The 24703-nt window shown below is 43.7% G+C and overlaps 1 protein-coding gene across 1 annotated transcript; it reads left to right on the forward strand.

Moving 5' to 3' along the window:
- Positions 1 to 120: 120 nt before the first annotated feature.
- On the forward strand, positions 121 to 21976 carry grb7 (growth factor receptor bound protein 7). The gene is made up of 15 exons (XM_061231582.1): positions 121 to 253; positions 5622 to 5787; positions 6373 to 6511; positions 12678 to 12834; positions 13302 to 13423; positions 13613 to 13687; positions 14699 to 14836; positions 15256 to 15366; positions 15812 to 15910; positions 16514 to 16603; positions 17073 to 17192; positions 17556 to 17613; positions 18775 to 18862; positions 19046 to 19139; positions 20111 to 21976. Exons 2-15 carry the CDS (start codon positions 5630 to 5632, stop codon positions 20255 to 20257), a joined length of 1596 nt encoding a protein of 531 aa, XP_061087566.1. The 5' UTR covers positions 121 to 253; positions 5622 to 5629; the 3' UTR covers positions 20258 to 21976.
- The last annotated feature ends 2727 nt before the right edge of the window (positions 21977 to 24703 follow it).

Genomic DNA, 24703 nt, shown 5'->3' on the forward strand with positions numbered 1-24703 from the left:
TGCTGTTTGAAATGTAGTGTATAATGCTCAATACTGAGACGAACATTTTGGCGCTGTGTCGCAGCGTTCGTGAAGGGCTCTGCTCGCTCACCTGCCAGGTGAGTTAATGGCTCCTCCCACGTGTAAGGTGCTGGGCAATGGTGACGACAGTGGGAGAGGCTACTTAATGGATAAGGAACAGGATCTCCCGGTTGTATGTGATCAGTAACCCCACCGTCTGTGTAGGCAACTACCTGCCTCACCTTGTCAGAAGGTAAGTGGTTTCAAATTTGATTGCTGCGAATATCCGTGTGCGTTGGACCACATGATATGATGGCGACGTACACTGAAACGTTATCGTATCGTCGTATTCTCTATAAGTAATCGGGGGCGATTTGAGGTTCTGTACTTCAGTTAGTGCTTCAAAAATCTCGCACCAATTAAATTTTAAGTTAAGAGCGTGGTGTGTGCGACGCGATTTAGGACAAAATCACCATTGGAGCTTCACTCAAATATAACTTGTGGACAACTCTTAACATATTTTTATACAATTATTATTGGCAATGTCTGTGAAATGCATTTTTTCATATTTAAATTTACATATTTAGACAACCTTCACTTTGTAGGCCGAATTGCAAATGCTCAAACCGCGCTGGAGCAATTAAATCACCTTGACATTCAAATAGTATATAAGATGTTCAGAGATGTCACAAATGTGAGTCAATGTAAAGTTGATTCTGTCGGGGTGCGTTGGTCAATGCTCAGTTACAGTTGCAATTGTGCGAGTTGCGTTGTAGTGTAAAATGACCTTATGTATAATGTGCTGGCCAGTTCAGCATCATATGGTAGCTGCAGTGGCTAATTGTGCTTGTAGTTGCGTTTGTATAAGCACCGGCAGACATCATGAAGGTAGTTACACTTGTGTGCAAACATACACCTATGCACATAAACTGAGGCAAAGGCACACAAACACACTCCACTGCATGAAATGTTATTCTGTGAAGCAGTAATTTAAAACTAAAGCAGAAATAAATCATAATTTCGATGTATTTTGTAACGGTGTAATGTTACACTATGACTGTTATATCGGTTATCACCATCATCCCATGTCCCCTAGCAGTTAACAGTGTAAACTGAAGCCTGGAGTTGATGGATTTGGAGATAAGATCTTAACTGCTGGTATGTACACCAAACAAGGCACAGCCGAACCAATGTCCAGTCAAAGCTGTGCAATCTGCCTTTTTGGTGGTGAGACTGAAATTATATTTTACATCATTTTGTCTTAGAGATATCATTGATTTAGGTTTTATAGAATCAATAAGACCATTTTAGCGGTTCACTAAATTGTATTGATCTTTTTCTTAGCTTTGTCTGTGTTTGTGTGTGTATTCATTTTAGCTCATTTTTGTGCTTATGTATTTCAGTATACCTGTATGTGAAATTAGAACTAGAGTGTGTGGGGCGAGTCTGTGTGTGTGTGTGTGTGCGTGTGTGTGTGCGTGTGTGTGTGCGTGCGTGTGTGTGTGGTGTCAGCCGGGGGAGGGGAGGTGGTGAGTTTCAATATGAGGCGTGTTGGCTGCGAGTCAGACAGGGGCTGGGACTAGCTGTCCCTTTTGTCTGAGTTTCACCCAGGACTTACTGTACTCCACGACTCTTTACTGTACCTGCATACAATGAGCAAGGTGCATGTTGGGAACTGCTGCTACTCTCTTCAGGATGATGTCATCTCTCTCACTGCTGACAAAACACCTGGGCAGCTTTCACAACTCCCTCATCACCGCAAAAACCATCCACCTGTGTCATTCCAAATATAAGTAACAAATCACTTCTGCAAAAGCTTTTGTGAACATAAATGAATCCCATTGTTAGGATTCTTTTGCCCTTTCCCATGAAATTAAATGCAGGAGTAGCCAAAAATGTCCCAAACAGCAAAATTGGTCCAATGTAACTTGCAAAACTCTGAACCTATGACCTTTTAACTGTGAACACACTGAACTTTTGTATCAGCAGTTTTCTGTCACAGCTCTGGCAACCGTACATGTCAGAAAGGCCCTGTTGTTAAAACAACCAGTCTGTCTCCTGGTGTGAAATCGCTTGTCTCAGTGTGTCTGCAGGCCTCTCCGTGGGATGGCAGTAGCCGAGTAGCTGAAGGGAAGCGCAGGGTGTGGGGTAAACGCGGGGTGGGGGTGCTCAAAGGAGGCCGCTTCAGCCGTGTCAAAAATGCTGGAGCTTCCCTTCAGGTGTGTTGAAGCACAGTAAAAAACAGGGTAAAACAAGGACAGGAATGTAAAGCCATACCAGATGGCCCAGCTGGGAGATATACCGTTGGCATGCGCTCCCAGGACGGTAACGGTAATAACAGGCCTCGGCCCGTTCATCCCAAAACAGGAATTAAAAATAGACGCGCTATCGGCTGACCACTGGGGCGGCCGCTCGTCATGGGCAGGCTTACACATGGAGGAGCTGGGCACGCTAACGCACGCGCTCCACGGAGCTCTGACTTACACACGGAGGAGCTGGGCATGTGTGCGTTCACACTCACCCTGATAACGGCCAGCCAAGCAGGACCAGTTGCTCCTCTGGACTACCCGTATCCCAGCAAGTAAGAAAGTTTGCTTCCTTTTAAAGACATAGCAACACATAGGGGGCATACAGGGGGCATACAGAACAAGATGGAGGGCCGTGTGGGGGACAGCGCCTGTGTGGGGAGTGGCGGCTACGCGGATAATCGGTTGGGAGCAGTGTCCCCAACAGGGGACGGAGAGGCCATCATGACGGTGACCCTGTCCCGGCTGATCCTCTTCCACATGGAGCAAGGGAAGTCTGCCCAGGAGGCGTCAGACGAGGCCCTGGCCTACATGTGGGAGAGGGCGCAAGGGCTGGGCGGAGTGGTGGTGGTAGACCCCCGAGGCGGGTGGGCGGCCCGGTTTAACGATACGCAGATGGTGTGGGCCGCAGCCCAGGGCCAGCAGCTGCACTACGGACTGTACAGGGGAGAGGACTTCATTCAGCCGCTGCAGGACCCGGACTCAGCCAGCACCCAAGACCACCACCAGCACTGATAACACGCCTATATACAGTGGCTTCAGAAAGTATTCAGACCGCTTCATGTTTGGCACAATTTATTGTGTTGTAGATCTACAGGGGGCGGACTGTAGCATAGTGGTTAAGGTAAATGACTGGGACACCGAAGTTCGGTGGTTCCAATCCCAGTGTAGCCACAATAAGATCCGCACAGCCGTTGGGCCCTTGAGCAAGGCCCTTAACCCTGCATTGCTCCAGGGGAGGATTGTCTCCTGCTTAGTCTAATCAACTGTACGTCGCTCTGGATAAGAGCGTCTGCCAAATGCCAATAATGTAATGTAATGTAATAGAAAGCTTGTCTGTGTGGACCTTTTGAACTGCAGAATTAGATTTAGAAATATTCTTGTTATCTGAACAAGGTTGATGGCGGAACATACTCCTTTCCTATGTGAGATTGGTGAGCAGCTACGCACTGTAGCTTTTCTTCTGCATTCCTGTATTCTCTTGTTTCCCGCGTGGTTACTGTGGTCAACCGCAGTGACGCCCGCTTGTAAACTCCAAGATGGGCTGTGTACCAACTGCCTCCTGTGATCACCTCTGCCCAGGGAGGAAGACACATTTGTATGCATGTTTGGTTGATGTTTTTCCACACGTCTTTGGAAAGGGAGAAAGAAATTTAGCTGGTTCTGCCTAAGCTTCGACTGAGAAAGCTTGGACAGAGAAAACAGTGAAAAGTGGGGTATACACTGTAATTACTGGCCAATATAAGTGTTCATCTGCTGTGTGTATGTTATAAGAGATTTTTGAGATTTGTATTTGAATGCTTTCGACTTTGTGCTTATGTGTGGGGAAAGCAGGGGGCACAGTGATTGTTGGAACAGATTTCTGGGACTTGACTGTAGCATTGACTTTGTTGCTTCCTTTCTTTACCCAGGATTAAATCACAGAGACCTCCAGCGATCCCCCCCAGTGAATTATTAATGCTAATTGCTGAATACCACTCTCTATGCTCCCATGTAACACATACATGCAAAAAACAAACAGAAACGGTAGAGCTTGCCAGTGTCACCTGGTGCACAGGTCAGCTGTCTCCAACACAATGGACCTTTGTGAAGCCTCCAACAGAGAGCTCTAACATCCTGTTCCCCCCTGGTGATTGCCATCCAGGCATCAGGGCAATTACCTCACCCTGCTTACCTAATCCAGGCAATTTGTTCCTTGCAAGACCGTGCAACTAGCCTGCATTCTTCAGACAGATAAAACCCAGGTTTTTTTTCTGCATAGCAACAGGCGGTGAGGTGAGGGCCACCTACCTGCAGTGGCAAAAAGAGCCCGTACCTCTGAGTCACCATGCGAGTGATCGTTCTCGATTGCTCCTGTCTGCAAGCATCCTAACTCTGCTTTCTGTACGAACATCTACCTGTCAGGACCTCCACTTGCACTTTATTTAAATCCTTTTTGGACTTTTTCTCCATTCTTGGAGGGAGCGCCCTTTGTTTATGAGGGCTGGAATCGACGGCCCCAGGAGCATGATATTCACAAAGGTTTGAGCTCCTCTGCATGCAAGGATGTTGAATTCAGAGCAGTGACATGTTAACCCTTTCAGTTCCAAGAGCGCCATAAGACACTCAAGTGTAACTGCCATGAAATGCCGAGAGGGCCATATGGCATACTCGACCTTATACCTTTTCCACCAATCACAATGCCAGCTATAATATTGTATTGAGCCCCTATTGAACCCCTACTAATTTTTCACAACTAAAGCCAAAACCCTTTTGGGATTTTGGTGGAGCCACTTGTAATTGGGCTTGTGACTGAAAGGGTTAAGAGACATGGGTTCCCCCGCCGTCCTGCACAAACGAGTCGTTGAAGGAAGCCCGGCGGACTGTGCCGGCCGCCCTAAGAATAACACCAGCATGCGTCTAATTTAGCTGCTCACTCTGCAGCTGTATCTTGTTTCTGTCTAATGGAGGGTCGAAGAAAGGGACACTGAGACGCGCGTATTTGGCGGCTCCGTGTTTTCTCATTCCGTTCGCCCGGTTTCCTGGTTCACTGCAAAGTCACCCTGTAAAACGAGAAGCTGAAGTAATCTTCGTCTGGGGAACTCTTGTTTTATGAGGAGCAACACAGGTTGTTTATATGGGCATGTTGTGGCAGGGGGTAGACTTGGTGTTGATGCAGGTACACTGACTTGAGGGATATACACACACACGCACACATACACAGCCTGGCAGCCTTCCAAACTTCTTCAGAAACACTGATACTACCATGCAGTGGAAAACACCTGACAGTGTAAACACATAGAACACACACACCCTCCCTCTCTTGCACACACACACACAAACGTCCTCTCTCTTCCACTCACGCGTACACACACACATATGCATACAGACCTACTTTCAGCTGTAAAACTGGTTTCGTTGTTTTTGTTTTTGTAATTACATCACGACACGCGTCTCATTGTTTTTGCCATGTTTCTGTCTCCTCGATGGGTGTGACTGCGCACTTAATCCTGCGCAGTATAGAAGATATTTAATACCCGGTTTGGGAGAGTCGCTGTGATGTCATACTGCATGTGTTGATGCCCGGTGAACTTCTGAACGCCCTCTCTGTCTCAGAGAATGCCATGGAGGTGGAGGGCCCTTGGAGAGAAGTCTTTGATGGTACGGACAGAGACAGCGGCACCGACAGACAGGAGGACTCCACCAGCCTGACCCGGAGTCCTCTGGCCCCTGATGGCCCACCTATTCGCAAGTCCATGCCCGTCAGCATCAATCATAACAGGTACATGCACCGGGAGAATGAGGGATGGACTGACTCACTGACACAAAGTTCACTTACTATGTAGGGCCATACAAACTCCTTATCTGATGCATTACATTATTGCATTACATTATTTGGCAGATACTCTTATCCGGCGTGACATACAACAAAGTGCAAAGTGCATGCCCAGGAACTTGCATCGAGGACTTCAGTTGGACAAAAAGGAATTCTGCCTGAGTTGATTATTATAGAAGAGACTGCCATCACTGATACATGATCCACCCAGGGACTTACATAAAGTTGTTAGTTCATGTTGCCATATGCCATATGATTATGTCATCATCACATATGTTTATTTGTGACGGTATTTCTTGGACGGATTATTTTGACTGTCTGTCTGTGTGTCTGTTTGTCTGTCCTTTCACCGATACTCATTTCAGTTTTATATAATATATGAACCTGTAACTTTTCCCTCACCCCTTTGCTTCTGCTTTGACCTCCAGTAGTATAATGTTAACATTATTACCTGTGATGCAGACAGTGAAAACAGACAAACGGGCTGATAGGCCAGCACACGCTACCCTTTATCTGTCCCACGTCTTCCAGGTCCAAAGGGGAGGAGACGCAGACCTCTTCGCTGCCATCCATACCCAATCCGTTTCCAGAGCTCTGCAGCCCAGCCCACTCCCCTGTCCTGGTTGGCTCCCCTCTCGGACAGGGCCTCCCTCCTTCGAGCGGCACGCATGTGAGTGAGAGCGAGGCTGGGTGCGCGAGCAGCGCAAGAGGAGACCCCCGCTCCACACACACCATATTCTCCCTGGCGCTCCGTAACATTATCGCAATGCCTCAGTGTCAGTGCGGCATTGTGGGAATGTTTTGTGTTGGCTGAGCGGTCTCTGACCAGCCCTCTGCCAACAGAGAGATGAAGGAACTGAATGTACCGTGTTGATTCACACGCCAGCTGGACAGGTCTTAAGCCGTTACTTACATTTTGTGGTGTTATTAGAGAAATCAAAAGAACACCAAAATTATTGTGCAAGGTCATGGGTCACAGGGACAGATTAAGATCAGAAAAGAAAAGACAATCTTTTTAGTTTTTTATTTTAGCATGGGAATGGTTAAGGTTTTGACAACATTGTTTCTCATGAAAACCGATGTGGGTGACGTGTTAACCATTCACTACACTGTTATTTGTTTTTCTGGAACATCGAGTATTTTCTTTTCTGATCGTACTTTTTCCATGTCCCTTGTTTTGCATAAGTCCTGGATAAGGGGTATCACTGCTAAAATAATTTCATTGTATTCCATTGTTCATTACAGTGAAATAAAATAACGATCTAGAATACAATAGTTCCTTCAAAGAAATTTACATTTGGATAAAGCAGGAGTGTTTACTGACTCACAGATGAGGAAAAGAATAATACAAGTAAAAATTTACAAATACACTCACCAAGCACATTATTAGGAACATTTTTACTTTATTGCACCTACTTATTCATGCGATTATCTAATCAGCCAAATGTGTGGTAGCTGTGCAATGCATAAAATCAGGAGCTTCAGTTAATGTTCACATCAACCATCAGAATGTGGAAAAAATTTGATCTAAGTGACTTTGACCATGACTATGTCAGAAACTGCTGATCTCCTGGGATTTAGTCTCTAGACTAGTCTCTAGAGTTTGCAAAGAATGGTGCAAAAAACATCCAGTGAGCAGCAGTTCTGCAGACAGAAACACCTTGTTAATGAGAGACATCAGAGGAGAATGACCAGACTGGTCAAATGACCACACATTACAATGCAGACGAGCATCTCTGAACACACAACGCATCATAACTCTTTAGTGGATAGGCTACAGCAGTAGATGTCTAGAAAATAAGTAATAAATACATAATAAAGTGTTCTAGAGTGTAGAGAGACAAAACATAAATGCTAAATAAAAAGAAATGCCACCATGACTCCACCTGCGGACCGTGGTGAGGGCAGAGAGGATGCTGGGAAAGCGTGGGGGCTGGTGTTTATTCTGAGTGGGAACACGGGGTGGGGCGGTGGTGCGGTGTGCAGGAATGTCGTGGCGTGTCGCCTGCTCCACGGCCCTCGGGGGCCCTGTCACTCCCGGGGCTGAGGCTCCTGGGTAATTAATGGCTGCGGGTGATGAGCTGTCAGCGGGGCAGTGTTTGCCAGCAGACTCAGCTGCTAGCCCTGGGGTGTAGCACCACCGCCTGAGCTCAGTGCCACGGCTTAGCGACTGTGTGAACAGCGCACACGCCCGCCAACACACGTGCCTGTGCATACACATAGATGCACTCGCACGCACACATACCCTCACACACGCAAGCACACTGTTATGCATGCAAACACATACACTCAGTGAGCACTTTATTCGGTATTTATTAGACTTCTTTTAGTCTTCTGCCGCTGCAGCCTATCCACTTAGAACTTTGATATCTTGTGTGTTCAGAGATGCTCTTCTGCATACCACTGTTGTAATGTGTGGTTACTGTCACCTTCCTGTCAGATTTGGCCAGTCTGGCCCTTCTCCTCTGACCTCTCATTAAAAATGCATTTCTGCCTGCAGAACTACTGCACACTGGTGTTTTTTGTTTTTCACACCATTCTCTGCAAACTTATCCCAGGAGATCAGCAGTTTCTGAGATACTCAAACCACCCTGTCTGGCACAATAATCTTTCCATGGTCAAAGTCACTTAGATCACATTTTTTCCCCATTCTGATGGTTGATGTGAACATTAACTCCTGACCCGTATCTACATGACTGTATGCATTGCACTGCTGCCACAATTGGCTGATTAAATATTTGCATTAACAAGCTGTTGTACAGGTCTTCCTAATAAAGTGGTCACTGAGTGTACATGTATAAGTATGCAAACATACAGATTTGCAAATGTACACAGTATGTGTATTCATGCCTCATACACACACGCATAACAAATGCACGTGCATGTTGTATGCATATATAGGTAGGTAAGCACATATTGAGATTAAACAAATATAGTGCAGTCGTGCAGTAAGTAGCTATTTGGACAGTGCTACAATTTTTATTCTTTTGGCTTCATAGTCCAACACATTGGATTTGAAATGAATCCATGAATACAATGTCACAATACATCCATATTGGTTGATCCATGTAGGAATTGCATCCATTTCTTTTTACGTAGTCGCCCCATTTTAGGGGACCAAACGCCATTGGACAGTTGGCGTTTCAGCTGTTTCTGAGAAGAAAAACGAAAAAATGAGACATATGCCAACAATAGGCTTACCAAAATAAACAGTTTGGAACATCATTAAGAAGAAAGAGCGCACAGATGTGCTCAGTGATTGCAAAGAGGCTGGTAGCCTAAGGAAGACCTATACAGTTGATATGATAACCAAAGGATTCTCACCATTATGAAGAAAAACCCCCAAGACCTGTCCGTCAGATCAGAAACACTCTTCAGGAGGCGGGTGTGGATGTGTCGGTGACTAATCTCCACAGAAGACTTCACAAACACTCAAAGCTTTAGAATTAGTTTTATACACTTGCCCTGATCTATGCACAGAGTTCTACACAGGTCTACACAGAGTTCCTGATTCATGGCTTGGTTTTTATCCTGACATGCAGTGGGACATCATACATATAGGTTTGTGGCTTCCTAAACTATATCTGATCAATTAAATTTGCCAATCAAGTTCTAAATGCATCTCAAGGATAATTAAAGCAAACAGGATGCACCTGACCACAATTTGGAGTGCCACAGCAAAGGGTATGAATACGCATGTAAATGAGAGATTTATATATTTTTAATTTTTAATAAATTTGCAAAAATGTCTAAAAATATGGGAATTTTATCAATTTAAAATGAAATCTATATCACGGTCTGAATACTGCTGAATCTGGATGATGTTCCAAATGGTTTGTTTTGGTAAGCCTATTGTTTGGCCTATGTCTCTGACTGTTTTTTCTTATTTCTCATAAAGGCTTCCTTGACTTTCATTGACACAACTCTGAATGGCAATAACATACTCCAAATGCAATCAAAAGCCTACAGAAAGCATTCTTATACCTGTACTAAGAACGCAGTTGAATATACCTAACTAAGCAGAACCAGCTGAGAAGCCAAGCATCTAATTACTTTTGGGCCCATGTAATGGAAGTATTATGTATACAAAGCTATGCAATTCCTAACCTGATTACCCCATATGGATGTAAATAAATTAAAGATGTCAGTCTGAACATTGACCTCATATTCATTGTTCCATTTCTAATCCAATGTGCTGGAGTATAGAGCCAGACAAACTTTGTATATTGTGCCACTGTCCAAATACTTACTACCTGTGCTGTATATATTCTGAAATGGCATGTACAAACATATGTATACCCACACATATGTTTGTACATGCCAACACAAAAGACCATCAGATTTTAACAACGGCAGTGCACGCTGGAAGGGGTACCCAGAGTTCCAGTGAGGAAGCGAGAGTTCCAGAGAGGAAGATGCTGACACTCCTTAACTACCGTTTGTCCGGAGAAACTATGTCAATATTACATAGAATTTGTGACTTTTTGGTAAATGGCAAAGCATTGCTGTTCCAAAGACTGGGGAAGCCAATTAAACAAGATATACATATGTTCTAACAGACAGAGAGCATTTCAAGATAGCATACATTTATGTAATTGTGGGTTTCAGAGGCTATAGTTTTTAAACCACTGGCATCAAGAATGGTTGGCCTGTAATTGCTGGCTTCTCGACAGTTCAATAGTTTTTGGAGAGGAGTAGAACAATTTTTAAAGTCTAGCCCATGACATTAAGTGGGGATGCACTGCCAGCCAGCTTGTCTTCCTTGGTATCCATGAGTGCAGTCCTTAAGTATTTGGACTGTGGTACAATTTCTGTTTTTTTGCTCTGTAGTCTAGCACATTGGATTTGAAATGAAACAATGGTGATGAGATTAAAGTGCAGACTGACCTAAAGTAATTGGACAGTCAACTTGACAGCTGTTTGTGATCAATCACATGTACTCAATTGCTTCTTTAGTGCAGGTATAAGAAAGCTTTCAGTATCTAGTCTATTTCATTGCAGTCAGCCTATGACCCTGACTGTTTTTTGTTATTATTACTCAGGCACATAATGGCTTCCTTGACTTTCACTGGAACTCTGGTCCTCATGTTGACAAACACCAATAACAGGCTCCCGAGGCATTCAAAAGCCTAGAATCAAGACAGAAAGCTTTTTATACCTGCACTTGAAGTGATTGAATACACTTGACTAATCAGAAAGGGCTGATAAGCTGACTGTCCAGTTACTTTCGGTCCCCTAAATTGGGTGCACTATATATAAAAAGGGATGCAATTCCTACACTGATCACCCAATATGGATCTAAACACCCTCAAATTAATGGTGATAGTCTGCACTTTAAGCTCATATTCAATGCTTCATTTAAAATCCAATGTGGTTGGAGTACAGAGCCAAAAGAGCAGAAATTGTATGACTGTCCAAATACTTATGGACTGCACTGTATTTGCCACTGAGTAACAACTTGGTCAGGGAGGACTTCTTGGAAAAGATTACAGAGGAACTGTCCTAGGCGCTGAAGCGCTGCCATACCTACGTTTGCAACTTTGGACTTCATGACAGCCACCTAGCTGCCTTTAATATATTAACATGAAAATTGACTGCTTGAGCATGTTGGTTGTTGAAACCCACACCCTGAGCCAGTTAGAGGAGGTTAGGCTCCTCCTTTTGGGTCTTGTTCCTCCCAATGATTTGTTCTACCTCTCCAACCTAGGGAGTTTTTTTTCTTGCTACTGTTGCCCCAGGCTTGCTTTTGTTGGGGCTTTTAGGGGTCACTTTTCAATGGTATTTTGGAAAATGGTGGTAAAATGTGATATACGGATAATGGTAACGGATGATATTAACATTGCTATATTATTGAACAAACGGTACTGAATATGAATAAACTTCTCCAGCGCATTTCACATATACGTATAAGTGGTTTACAAAATATTTCCAATTTCCTTCTGTAAACCCTACATGTCTCAGTAAAGAGAAAAATAACATCAGGAATGAAAGTAGGGAGGGAAAATATGGGGAAAACTGAAATTGAAGATGAAAATGTGAATCCCTAATCAGCTCTATGATAACTGCGTGCAGGTGGTGCAGTTTAATTTTGCACCAAAACCCTCTTTTCCCCAGTGTCTCATAAAAACAAACTCCAGAATGCAATAAAGAAAACTAAGGATATTAAATCACAGGGGGAGTCTTTCCAAGAATGTGTAGAATATTCTTTTGGCAAACTTAGACAAGCCCTTCGAGCAACAGGGAAAAATGAACAATGCATAATGCCTCTCTTATCATCAACCTTACCCCCTGGCTGTCAGAGAACAAGCCTGGGCTTCTTGATTGACAGACGACATATTCAGGTCAGACTGGTTTCTATCACAAAGCAGGATGACAGATAGCCAGACGGCGCGACAGTGAACATGCAGTGTGAACTCTGCTGTGACCCTGTGGTGACCTGCTCTGTGGGCCCGCTGCCTGTATTTTGTCTGCCAAGTGGTGCCAACCCAACCCCAATCAGCCCAATGGGGAAATCTGCAAAAGAGTGAGAGAGAGAGTGAGCGAGAGGAAAATAGAGGGAGAAACAGAAAGAAAAAGGAGGGCGCTGCATTCTGTCTTTACCTCTAACACTGCCAATGTTGAGTCTCGTCAGATGTTTGATTTTGAGTCCCAAGTGCTTTGTCTATTGGTTCATCTGTGCCCCTCCATTTTGTTTCATGCCACCTATCTGCCTGTCACTCGGTGCTGTCTGTGTATGCATGTGCCACGCAGTGACTCCTGTCTGTGTGTCTTCGCAGGTGGTGAAGGTGTTTTGTGTGTCTTCACAGGTGGTGAAGGTGTTTTGTGTGTCTTCACAGGTGGTGAAGGTGTTTGGGGAGGACAGCCGTAGCCGGTCCTTGTGGGTGCCTGCGGGGGCCACTGCCAGGGACGTCTGCCACATGCTTGTTCAGACGGCCCACTGCGTCGACCAGGAGAGCTGGGCTCTAATCGAGCTGCACCCGGCCCTGGGACTGGGTAAGCCTTTGTTCGCTAAATTGTTACAGATATGCCATAACAATGCACAAGGTATGCTTCTATCAGGTTTGCAGTCATGTAGAATATGTACCCAATATAAATCATAATGCAGTATCAGATTACATTCAGATTTTTAACCTCCTAAGACCTGGCGTACACATGCGTGGACTCCACATTTTGGGCTGTACAACCATAATACTTCATTCTTAAGACCACATATGTGGACATCATTTTTCCACATATGTGGACATCATTTTTCTCAAAAACTACATCATGTCAAAAGATGATGCTTAGTTTTTATACTTATCAGGTCCCAATAAGCCCAAATAGCAAAGAGAAATTAAAAATGCATACCAAAAAAGAGTGCGGGTCTTAGGAGGTTAAAGAACAAGCTCCAAGTTCATTTCCTCCTGAAGATCTTTTAGTTGTCAATTGTGTGTCGTGTAACTGCATGTGTGTGTCTGCAGAACGTTGCCTGGAGGACCACGAGACAGTGGTTGAGGTACAGGCCACCTGGCCTCTAGAGGGCGACAACAAGCTCCTGTTCCGCAAGAATTACGCCAAATATGAGTTCTTTAAGAAGCCTGTGGTATTGAGCTCTTAATTTCTCCAAATTAAGTTCAGTTAAGTTAATTATTTTTTGACACAATTGTATAAAAACAGGTCTCAATTTCTGGAACAGTAGAAACATTAAGAGGGTTCCTTTCCTTTTTGATGGTTAGTGCCACCATCTTGTTCTAAACTGTTTTTTTGTGTCTTCTTCCTTTATTCTGTATAGTTATTCTTCCCAGAGCACATGATCTCGGACAGTGCTGATGTCACAAAGGGCATGACATCATCAGAACTCATACAGGTGAGAAAGTTGGTCAGTCCTATGAAAGGGTCTCAGAGATGAGCTGACAGATGGAGATAAAAGAGGAATGTGGTGAATAAGATGAGGTATGTTGTGTTGAACTGACTGATGAGAGATTACCAATGACATCTCCTGTAGATTTTGTATGATGAGCATGACTATACATATAGTGGATTATTTCATGCAGCAAAAATATTTTATAGCGTTTAGCAATAGCAATGGCAATATCAGTCAAAATCACAATTGAGTTTAATTCCCAACAAATCTAGGATGTAAGTACAAGACTATTACTGTACTGAATTTTAACGAAATATTGAACCAAGTTTAACCATTTTAATATGTGTACATTTACAATAGCAATAGTGAGACCCATACAATCTGGTTCATCAAGCTTCAACATTGTTCAGTGTTAGCTATCCAAGTCAAAAACCTAAACTAGCTAGTTGATGCAAACAATTTTGACATTATTTCAAGGCCAGGTGTTGTAAAATTGTGGGGAATACCTTTCTGTAATAATGATAAACTTGACTTCTGCAGCATGTTTCATAGAAATCATTTGTAGACCCTAGTGCTTCACAGAAAATGGATACAAAAGAAAATAAATAAATAATAAATAAATAAAAAATAATTATATATATATATATCTATAGTCAAACTTGTCAAATTAACTACTAATAAAAGTATCAGAAATTAATAAACAAGATAAAATAAAAGATAAAATGGAAGCAACCCAAACTGACTAGCAGCTAATATAGTCAGTTAACAGAATACATATGTATACTGTAATGATATAGAGTAGAGGGCATGAATAGGAGGCATCAGTGTGGCTAATAAGACTCTTTGATTGCTGTGAATTGTCATAGCCTGATGCCAAACAATTGTAGGGCTCTTTCTCTTTAATGTTAATGTTCTAGTGGATGCAACATAGCATCATAGCTGTGGGGGTGAACTTAACACAGATGTACAGTTACATTTGATAAGCCTTCATGGAAGCCCTCACCCTCCTCTCAGAATCTTCTGAACTCGGGGAGCTGTCCGGAGATCCAGGGCTTCCTCCATGTCCGGGAGCTCACCCGCAAGCCCTGGAAGAGGGTGTGCTTCTTCTTGCGGAGGTCTGGGCTCTACTGCTCCACCAAGGGCTCCTCCAAGGTCAGTCCCACCACCTTGCTTCTCCGCCCTCTCCCATAGTCTAACCTCTTTCTCCTCCCCTTCCTTGTCTCCAGGCCGACGTGACTGTGGAGTGCGATGCTGTGAAATGACTGCTTGTGGGCTGCCACCACTGAGCGACGATTTAATTAGCGGTTTTGATGTGGGTTGATACCGCTAGTCGCCGAAACCGTAATTAGTTCCAGCGCTGGTACTGATTACAGTCTTGGTGGGGAGGGGGCAGGAGATTGACATTGCAGCCCCTCCCATCCCCATCGCAAAGGCATTGTAGTTTGAATGCAATGAGGAAACGCGGCAAGGAGTGACGACTACTGCATATAAACCATAAAGGTGGGCCGGAGGGGGAGAGATTCCTCAGATATGACCCCCCCCCCCCCCCCCCGTCTGTGTGCTCTTCCCAGGAGCCCCGTCACCTACAGTGTGTAGCCGACCTGGAAGACCTCAACATTTACACTGTTGCTAACGGTCGCAAGCTCTACGGGGCCCCCTCAGACTTCACTTTCTGCATCAAGGTAATGCAGACCAATCCACATTCCATCTGTCGAGCCTTTAGGCCTAAACACTGCAGCCTTTTAGCATGCTGAATACTGCTAATGTAGAATGCTGAACAGTAGTGGAGAACCTGGGTGAAAGCTGTAGAACCCTAACCTGGAAGGACACTGACAAACACTACAGAATACAGAACCGCATTACTGAACACAAAGCCCGTTGAATGTAAATGTTCCAACATGTTATCCTGACCCCAGAGTTTGTCTGATTATCTTAGATCTGTCTCAGATATTCAGCAATCCAACTTGTCAGCTGTATCAGATATGAGTACAAACAAGGTCAGAGAGTTTCTTGGGAGTAGGAATGTAGAAGATATAAACCCCAGGACTGCTAGAACCACTTTGAATTGGTTCTTGTGTGTTGTCAAGAAGCATTACTGAAAGAGATCTGTTGTGGGTTCTGTCACAGCCTTCCAAGAACCGTGTGCGGTCACGGGACATGAAGGTCCTATGTGCAGAGAACGGGCAGACACGCACCTGCTGGACCACCGCCTTCAGACTCTTCAAGGTGAGGGAGGATGAGAGTCTGACCAGCCTGCATATCCCACTCTCATTACAGTCAACCGCTTTACATTCTAACCCACACTCTACAGGCACGTTGCCTGATACAGTGCCTTCCGTAAATATTTGGACAGTGGTACAAGTTCTGTTCTTCTGGCTCTGTACTCCAGCACATTAGATTTGAAATTAAATAATAAATATGAGGTTAAAGTCACCTTTTGAGGGTATTTATATCCCTTTTTATACATAGTCCCCTCATTTAGAGGGACCAAAAGTAATTGGACAGTTGGCTTCTCAGCTCTTTCTGATCAGGTGTATTCAATTGCTTCTTAGTGCCAGTATAAGAATGCTTTCAGTATCTAGTCTTGATTCTAGGCTTTTCATTGCATTTGGAGTCTGTTATTGGTGCTTGTCAACATGAGGACCGGAATTGTGCCAATGACAGTAAAGGAAGTTGAGGCTGTTTGTTTCATTGCTTCATTTCAGATCCAATGTGCTGGAGTACGGACCATGAATCGTACCACTGTCCAAATACTTATGGACTGCACTGTATAGTATGTGTGTGATCTTTCTCTAACTCTGCGACTGTTTCTGGTGCTTGTGGCGGCAGTATGGAAAACAGCTCCAGTGCAACTACCAGCTCTCCCAGTCCACACGCAGGCAGGAAGTCATGCTGCGTCAAGGTGCCAAGGGTGCCAAGGTGAGAACGCCACTAGAGACGTACGCTTGTGTGTGTGTGTGTGTGTGTGTGTGTTTGTGCACATGTGACATTGTTCAGTTGATTATGACTCAGATAATGACTAAGTACGGTGTAATTCAAATTAGCCTACATTTTTATCTTGGTGGGCAGACAGATGAAGGTGTTGATCTGTTGCCTGCATGATTGCACTTTCAGGCATGTTAATTGTGTTTGTTAATCAAGTTCAGCACCAGTGCCCTCATACTACGCTGCTCCTCTTTCAGCCAGCTGCTGTATGCATAAAGTGAGCATGTCTGGAATATGAACAGGAATACCACTTTATTTCATTCAAATTGTAAGCTTACTGCAGCATTGCCGACAAATTGCCCTCCGGTGCAATATAGTGGAAATGGTTGTGACCAATTGTAAATCACATTTAAATGTGCTTTGATGTTAATGTTGCATTTTGCTCTCACAACTTCCCTGTCAGCGCTGTGTGTCAGAAGCATCTTTGGTGGCCATGGATTTCTCTGGGAAAGCAGGAGGAAGAGTGATTGAAAACCCCCGAGAAGCCCAGAGCGCAGAGCATGAGGAGGGGCAAACCTGGAGGGTGAGAGAGGGAGACATCGAGTGAGAGAGAGAGAGAGCGAGAGAGAGAGAGAGAGCAAGTGAGTGAGTGAGTGAGTGAGAGAGAGAGACCGAGAGACCGAGAAAGAGAGAAAGAGAGAGAGCGTGAGAGAGAGAGAGAGAGAGAGATACTTGACTTAAAAAAAAAAACACTGCTTAACCTTAACAAAGCACATGGAAAACCTTGCCTATTAAACAATCAAATAAAATGGTATGAAAATCATGAAAAGACTGTTATAGATATACATACAGAAGGAAAATTATGAAGTGGGGGTGTGTCTATCGGTTTAGTGCGTGTACTATATATATGCTCAGGTGCCATGTCCTGTCTCTTGTGCTTCGACAGAAGAAGACAGCCATGCGCTACAGCCTGCCAAATACCTGCCAAGGCTTCCGCAGCACCTGTGAGTCCCACCGCATGTTCTCACCCAACCGGCCACGGGCATCACAACAATCCATGACCTATGACCCACCTCACAAATAGCTATGCATAAAATTGGCATTCTGTTTATTGGAATTACAGGGGAAAAAAGTTAGACTTGGGTCAAAGACATAGGGCCAGATTTACTAAGCCTTCTGCGGTGATTTTCAGGCGCACATATGATGCATTCTGACCAGGAAACATGCGTCTTATGTATGAAACTGGCACACGGGGCCTGAACTGCAGTATGCATGTGTTCTAGATGAGTCATCGCAAGCAGCGCTTCTCTCCTTAATTCATATGCATTTAAGGGTGGATCACACATCAAAGGCTGGAGATATAAGTGTGGCTGGTTATGTATTCCGTTGAATTTACCAAGTTCACGCAATTAACAAGGGTCGATTTTGGTGCAAAATTTATCAGCCTCTAAATAGCAGGCCTAAGTGACAGAGACACAGGCTCTGAAATTTGAAATAACAAAAATCACACTATTTCAACTCCAAGAAATCATCAAACAGGTTATTCATATTAAATATGATTGCCATGCAATAATTAAGGCTGGGTGTTTAATGTATGAAATTAACAAATATCTCATGCTAAGCTGTGGGAAATTACTGAAATAACATGCTCAATCATAGTGACAGTAACAAGTGTTTGAAGTTTCAAAGAATTGTTGCCGCTAGTAAATAATATGAGTAGACTCAATGCTGATATGCTACTTTTAATCACTTTTGTCCATCATGGAAAGACGTGCTTTTTGCCTTAAACTTCTATGACTAACAACAATTGTGTTTCTGGGAGAAATAAGATATGTCATGGAACCTCCGCGAGCGACACAACGTTCCCATTCTATTCCGGCAATAGTCAAGCTCATTGCAATGTTACATCTAGAGTATTTTAAAGGTTCCAATATATCAGACAAGTTCAGTAAAGCATAGAAAAGTATTTGAATGCAAAACAATTGCATTAGACCCAGCTCAGTTGAGGACAGTACCTGAACAGTAATTGTTTGATTGTTTAATCAAACAAGTTAATTGGTCCCCATTCTATACATAGGGAAAGAAAAAATCTGGTGCAGTACTTGATCAGTGAGGGGCTTGGATCCATTTTCTCTTTTTTCTTTTTTTGATGCCTGATTCTGTAGCGATTCACCAGACCCAGCCCTGGTTCCATGGGGGAGTGTCACGCAGGGAGGCCCAAGCACTGATTGAGGAGCAGGGGCTGGTGGATGGGTGAGTGTGTTATTGTTATGTGTTGTGTGTGATTCAAGCTTCATTGCACTGCACTGTGTACCTCTGTGTGTACATCTGCTTGTTGGCTTATTTTTGGTTGAAATAATAAGACCCTTCATTCTGAGGTTCTACTGTGTTCTACTTACTTTTTCACTGCAAACGTGTGCATGTGTGGGCGTGCAGGATGTTCCTGATCCGGGAGAGCCAGCAGCATGCCCAGTGCTTCGTCCTGTCCCTGTGCTACAAACTGAAGACCAAGCACTACCTGGTCATCCCAGTGAGTTGGTCTGTTTATCTCAGATGTTCCTCTCATATGTCAGCCTTCCTGGTTCTCATTGATCATACATCCATCTGTTTTTCATTTCAGTTCTTCATTTTGATGTCCTAGGCCAGGACTGCCTAACCCTTTTCCTGGAGATCTACTGTCCTCTAGTTTTTCAGTTTAACCCTGGTTTAGCACACCCGTTTCTGCTAATTAGCAGCTCAACGATCTCTAGCTGTTCGATGAGGTGTGCTTTGTTCAGGTTGCGGAGAGAACCTACAGGGCAGTAGATCTTCGGGAACAGGTTTGGGCCTAGGCTGTCCGTCAAGGACATCTACTGTATTCGTCTGTTCAGCCCTACTATTGAAATTCTCAGGTTGTCGGTTTGTGGTTTCCACATCAAAACAGTTACAAAGTGCGTCATGAAAAGCTTAGAAAAGGTAAATAAGATAATAAATGATAAAAATAGATGATAAAATCGGAAAGCTGAAGTGAGATAACACAGAAATTAAAAGTAAAAAAAATATATACTGTATAACCTTAAGTTACAATGGAGCAAAAAAGATAAAAACTTGATGATTAAATGGAAGCTAGCCTAAAAGTGATTTAAAAGAAGGCCAAGATTTCGGTTGGTGTTAGTGTCTCGGTGTCTCGGTGCTGAAATGTTGGTGCATTTTTCATGCAGACCTGGGTAAAATACTTAACTGTTTTTGATTGAAATACTATATATATATATATATATATATATATATATATATATATATGCTTTACTGAGCTTTTCTGGTGTATGGAACCTATGGAATACTCTCAAAAAGTGCAAACCCCGCCTTCTGGTCCTGCTGGTTGGCTCAGTTGCACCAGGCAAAATCAATTGAGCACTGAAAAGTATTTTAATCCAAAAAAAGTATTTGCATGTCATTGTGGAGATCAGTCGTGCGTTTATGGCTGTGGCTGGCGGTAACTTCCTGGCCTGTCTTCCCCCACAGTGCGAGGACGAGGGTAGGAAGTACTACACCATGGACGATGGTGTCACCCTCTTCATCGACCTCTTGCAGCTGGTGGAGTTCCACCAGATCAATCGCGGGATCTTGCCTGTTTGCCTCAAACACCCCTGCGTTCGTGTGGCGCTCTGACCGTAACCCCCCCCCCCCGCCCCTCAGACTTATGTACACCCATCTTCTGGTGCTTACCAACCATGCCGGGAGCCGTCCCTTCACTGAAAAAGACAAAACCGTAGGAACCTTAGGAAGGCAGTCCCGGGGGTAGGTGGAATGTGTGGGAGTCGGGACCGTGCCTTTGAGACGATTTTAAGAACTTTGTTGTTTTTATTCCCTGTGTTATTATGAAATTGTGGACAGCCATTCCAGTCTAGAGGTAAGCTTCGGGGGAGCCAACGAGATCTGGACCCACCATGGTATTCCAGACCATAGCATGATATGTGGGAAAGACACATTTCCTCACCCTTGGTGTGGCAATCTGGAGCTGAGGTTGCCATTGATTCACATGGATACAATGTTCGCCTTCCGCGCCCGCACCCATCGCACACCGAGAGGCTCCTGGATTCTCCTTGCTCTCACTCCCTCCTGAAAGAATGACTGATTCATAGAAACCGATTACTCCTTAAAATAGAAACCTGGCCGACACATGCAGGTATATGTAGCAGCAGGCACAGCCTAAGTGACGAATGTCTGTTTTGCAGATGTGTCCTGGCACTCTTACATGCTCTTGGTGTTTCTTTGCCCATGATGATATGATTAAAGATCTGCCCTGGCCCTGAGTTGAGATGTTTGGCCAGGTGTTACAGGCTAAAGATTGTTTCATTGAAGGAAATGAAGCCCCAGGAAACTGTGAGTGATGCCTGTGAAATGGGAATTGGGGGAGAGGGGTTAGATGGCTCCCCTTCCTCTTAGCTACAGAACTGGACTTTTTCCGTTACGATTGACCATTAGCCCTAGACTTTACTGCCTCAATCAAGTTCAATATCAATGACTTCATATCCTATTGCTTCTCCCGGAAACCGCTGTAGTACAAATGAAGCGGCTTGTCCTGAATATGGCATTATATAAGGCCTGGCATTACTCCATTTCAATTGTACCGTTATTTTATGTGTTTTTAGGATGATGAACTGTCTTCAAATGTTATGGAGAAATAATGCAGTGCTGTGGTACAGAGCTGTGTTAGTCATGCAAAGCTAGTAAATGTGTGGGTTAGGGGAAGGGTGATGTGGGCCAATATTGAGACATTATTTGCACTTGTGCAACACATTTTGATATGGCTATGCATGATGTACAATTACATGTTAAAAGACAGTAATGTAGCACGAACAATTGAGGTCAGTACATCTTCACCAGCCAATCGTTGGACTGCGTACATTGAGTTGTGTTATGTTGATGAGTACCACTAGAGGGCGGCAGTACAATGATTGTCTTGTTCCAGCTTTGCCAGTGCTGTAGCTTCAAATGCACACAACCTATCCCAGGCTCAGCTGTTATGCTTGCAGTTTATTTTTGTCAAATAACTTGGTTTGATTCAACAATATGCTGATCTGGATTTTTTTTCCAGCCATATATTTTCAATTTTCTGTTAGTCTTTTGTTAAATAGCTGCTTTGTTTATTTGATATAAGGAAATGATTATTTTCACTTTTTTTAACTGACAAAAGGAGCTTAAGATCACATGCATTTATATGTAATTGGCTTAATTGCAATGAATTATTCCAGGTCATATAAAAAGAAACTTGAAATAAATATAAATCTGCAATATCAATTTGGCAAAGGCCAATACATTAACCTCAGAAATTTAAAGAAATGTTTTTATTCATTGTTTTATTTGAATAAACAATTCTTAAAATAATCTCTCAGAACTATTCTGATCAATGAAGTTCCATTCAAATCAATTATTAGGTCTAAATATTTGACCAAAATCCAGCATAAACTGAAATGTCACTGAATTTAGGGGAATGGACAGGGTAATGACTGTTCACAAAAAATTTGCATAGATGAAGCAGATCTTTTCGCAGACCTCATAATGGCTTCCTTGACTGGCACAACCCTGGTCCTCATGTTGACAAACGCCAATAACAGACTCCAAAAGCAATCAGGAGCCTGGAATCAAAACTAAATACCGAATGCTTTCTTATTCCTGTGCTAAAGAAGCAATTGAATACACCTCACTACTCATAAACAGCTGAGAAGCTGTCCAATTACTTTTGGTCTCATAAAATTGGGGGACTATATATAAAAGAAGATCACCATCCTACACGGATGTTAATACCCTCAAATTAAAGGTGACAGTCTGCGTATCATTGTTTCATTTGAAAGCCAATGTGCTGGAGTACAGGGCAAAAATAACATAAATTGTACCACTGTCCAAATACGTATAGACTGCACTGTACATCATTCTGAGCTGGTAGGCCCAGTTCCCTCAGGTCCACCCTACCCCTAACCCTCAGGTCTGGTGTGTGTGCATGCGAAGACCATTATTTCCAAGAGGTTTTACTGTAATGCTTGGGTCTTGGATTGAACTATATTGACTCTAGCGTATTACGCTGACTACGGCTTCACCTACAGCAGATAAGGAGACCAGCATGCTTCAGTGACTTTCTGAACCTCCTCTACAGTACAAGCACATTTCAGTTGACGAATCTCTGTAGACATGTTACCATTGAAACTTCTCTTACTTGCTTATTTATAGATATTGGGCAGGTAGAGCGAGACTGAGGAAAAAAGCAGAGGAAGAGATAAGAGCGAGAGCTATGTTTGCTTTGGGGAGACGAAAGTTTCAAAGACTTTATCAGTCTTTAATCAGGAGAATGTGTTAATGACTATGGCTGGTTGAGCCACACACTTCACTGCCAGAAGCTCTGTGAAAAGATTGACAGATGGAAGAGCAGTACCACGAGCCAAATCTGATCACTGCATACAGATTGCTGATTGCATTTTTTTTTTCAGATAATGTCCTTGCTGTTCTGCCCACCTCAGTTTAAAAATAGTTGAAAATGAGACCATGAGACCCGGGTCAAATATGTTATTGTTTTGGATTGAAAATAATTTTCTACTCAGCTGGTCACACCAAATATTGATTTGATTTACATTTTTCTTCTGTTCACTCACTTAGAATTTTGTTAATTGATAAAAAATAAACTATTGACATTTCTATTTTCTACATTTTTTGACACCTGCCTAAAACTTTAGCACAGTACTGCACAAATTGCAAGGCCCTTATCTCTAAAAAGTGAGAAGACAGTTTTTCCCCCAGGCCTTGCACACTGTACACTTAATATAGATTGTGCAGTTGACCCATGGCAGAATGCAGTCCATTTACCATTTACCAGAAGCATTATGGGTAAATGTGTGATACAACTTTTACATTTTAAAAGAAAAATGTTTAGCGCATTGCACAGCACTGTTGTATAAGTGCAAGATCCACAGGAGCTGTGGTCTGTATTGACCCACTGCTATACTGTCGTAGGTCAGCGGCTGAAAAAAAGGAGCAGGCCAGGCTTGTACTAACAGTCCACCAGAGCAAGCACCTTCTCACGCACCAGAACCGTTCTCCTCGCCGCCCAGGCAACTGCCAATGAGCCAACTCCGCTCAGACAGGATGAAGCCGATTGGTTACAGTGAAAGGGTTTCTGCGCCGGGAAGTGTGCCTGCTCATGCCAAGAAAAAAGAAGAAGAACGGGTAAGAGAAGGCCCAAAGGCCACACTTCAGAGCCCTGGTGGCTCTCAAGCAGTGACCGAGGCCTCATCCTTGAGCTAATTTCATCCAACCTCCCCCCCCGGCTTTTCAACTCCTCTCACCCCGAGCTGACTGCGCGGCAACAACATAACATTTTCGCGAAAGGGTTGGGTGTGTGATGTGCCCTGCGTAGGCGGGATCGCAGCTCCCGATTCCTCCCTGCATGAAGTCCTCTGAGCCACGGCTGGCCTTTCCCCTGATGGGAAACAATTAGCTTCTCTTGATGATCCCCAGAACCCCCACTGCAGAGCTGTCTGCAGGATGTCAGGCCGGGCCCAGGCTCCAGAATGTTAAACCCATCTCCCGTTGTCTGGGAAGTCACTCCGGGCCGTGGTGTGACCTACATTACTTCCTATCTGCAGAGGAACAGATCAGATCATGTTTGCCATCCCTGGGTTCAGGAAGGCTTTGTGCTGCTGTGAGATATATTACGGTCCATTGCAGGGCATTCTAAGGGGTTGTTTTTTTGGGTCTTAATTAGTTTTAACAGCTTGGCCCACAGATCAAACTTCTTTTCACATTTTGGCATTAGACGGGGTGGCAAATCACCACAGTGTGAACTGTAGTGCTTGTGTCAGTGGCACCTTCCCTCTCCAAGCACTCTGGTCAGTATCTGGTAGAGCCTTGAGTACAAAACGCAGAATGATTAAATCAGGTTTCCAATCCGACTGAAATCAGAGTACATTAAAATTAGGACTTGGGGGGGCAAAAACAACTTCATTAAAAGTTTTTTTAAGGAGCTTACGAATAATTGCAGTGATATTAAATGAACAGAGTAACTCGGGTTCTCATGTTATTAGGAAATAAGTGAGTGCAGTCCAGCAGATTGCTGCAGGCTCG

Source organism: Conger conger, chromosome 2 (assembly GCF_963514075.1).
Source record: "Conger conger chromosome 2, fConCon1.1, whole genome shotgun sequence".
NCBI lineage: Eukaryota > Metazoa > Chordata > Actinopteri > Anguilliformes > Congridae > Conger > Conger conger.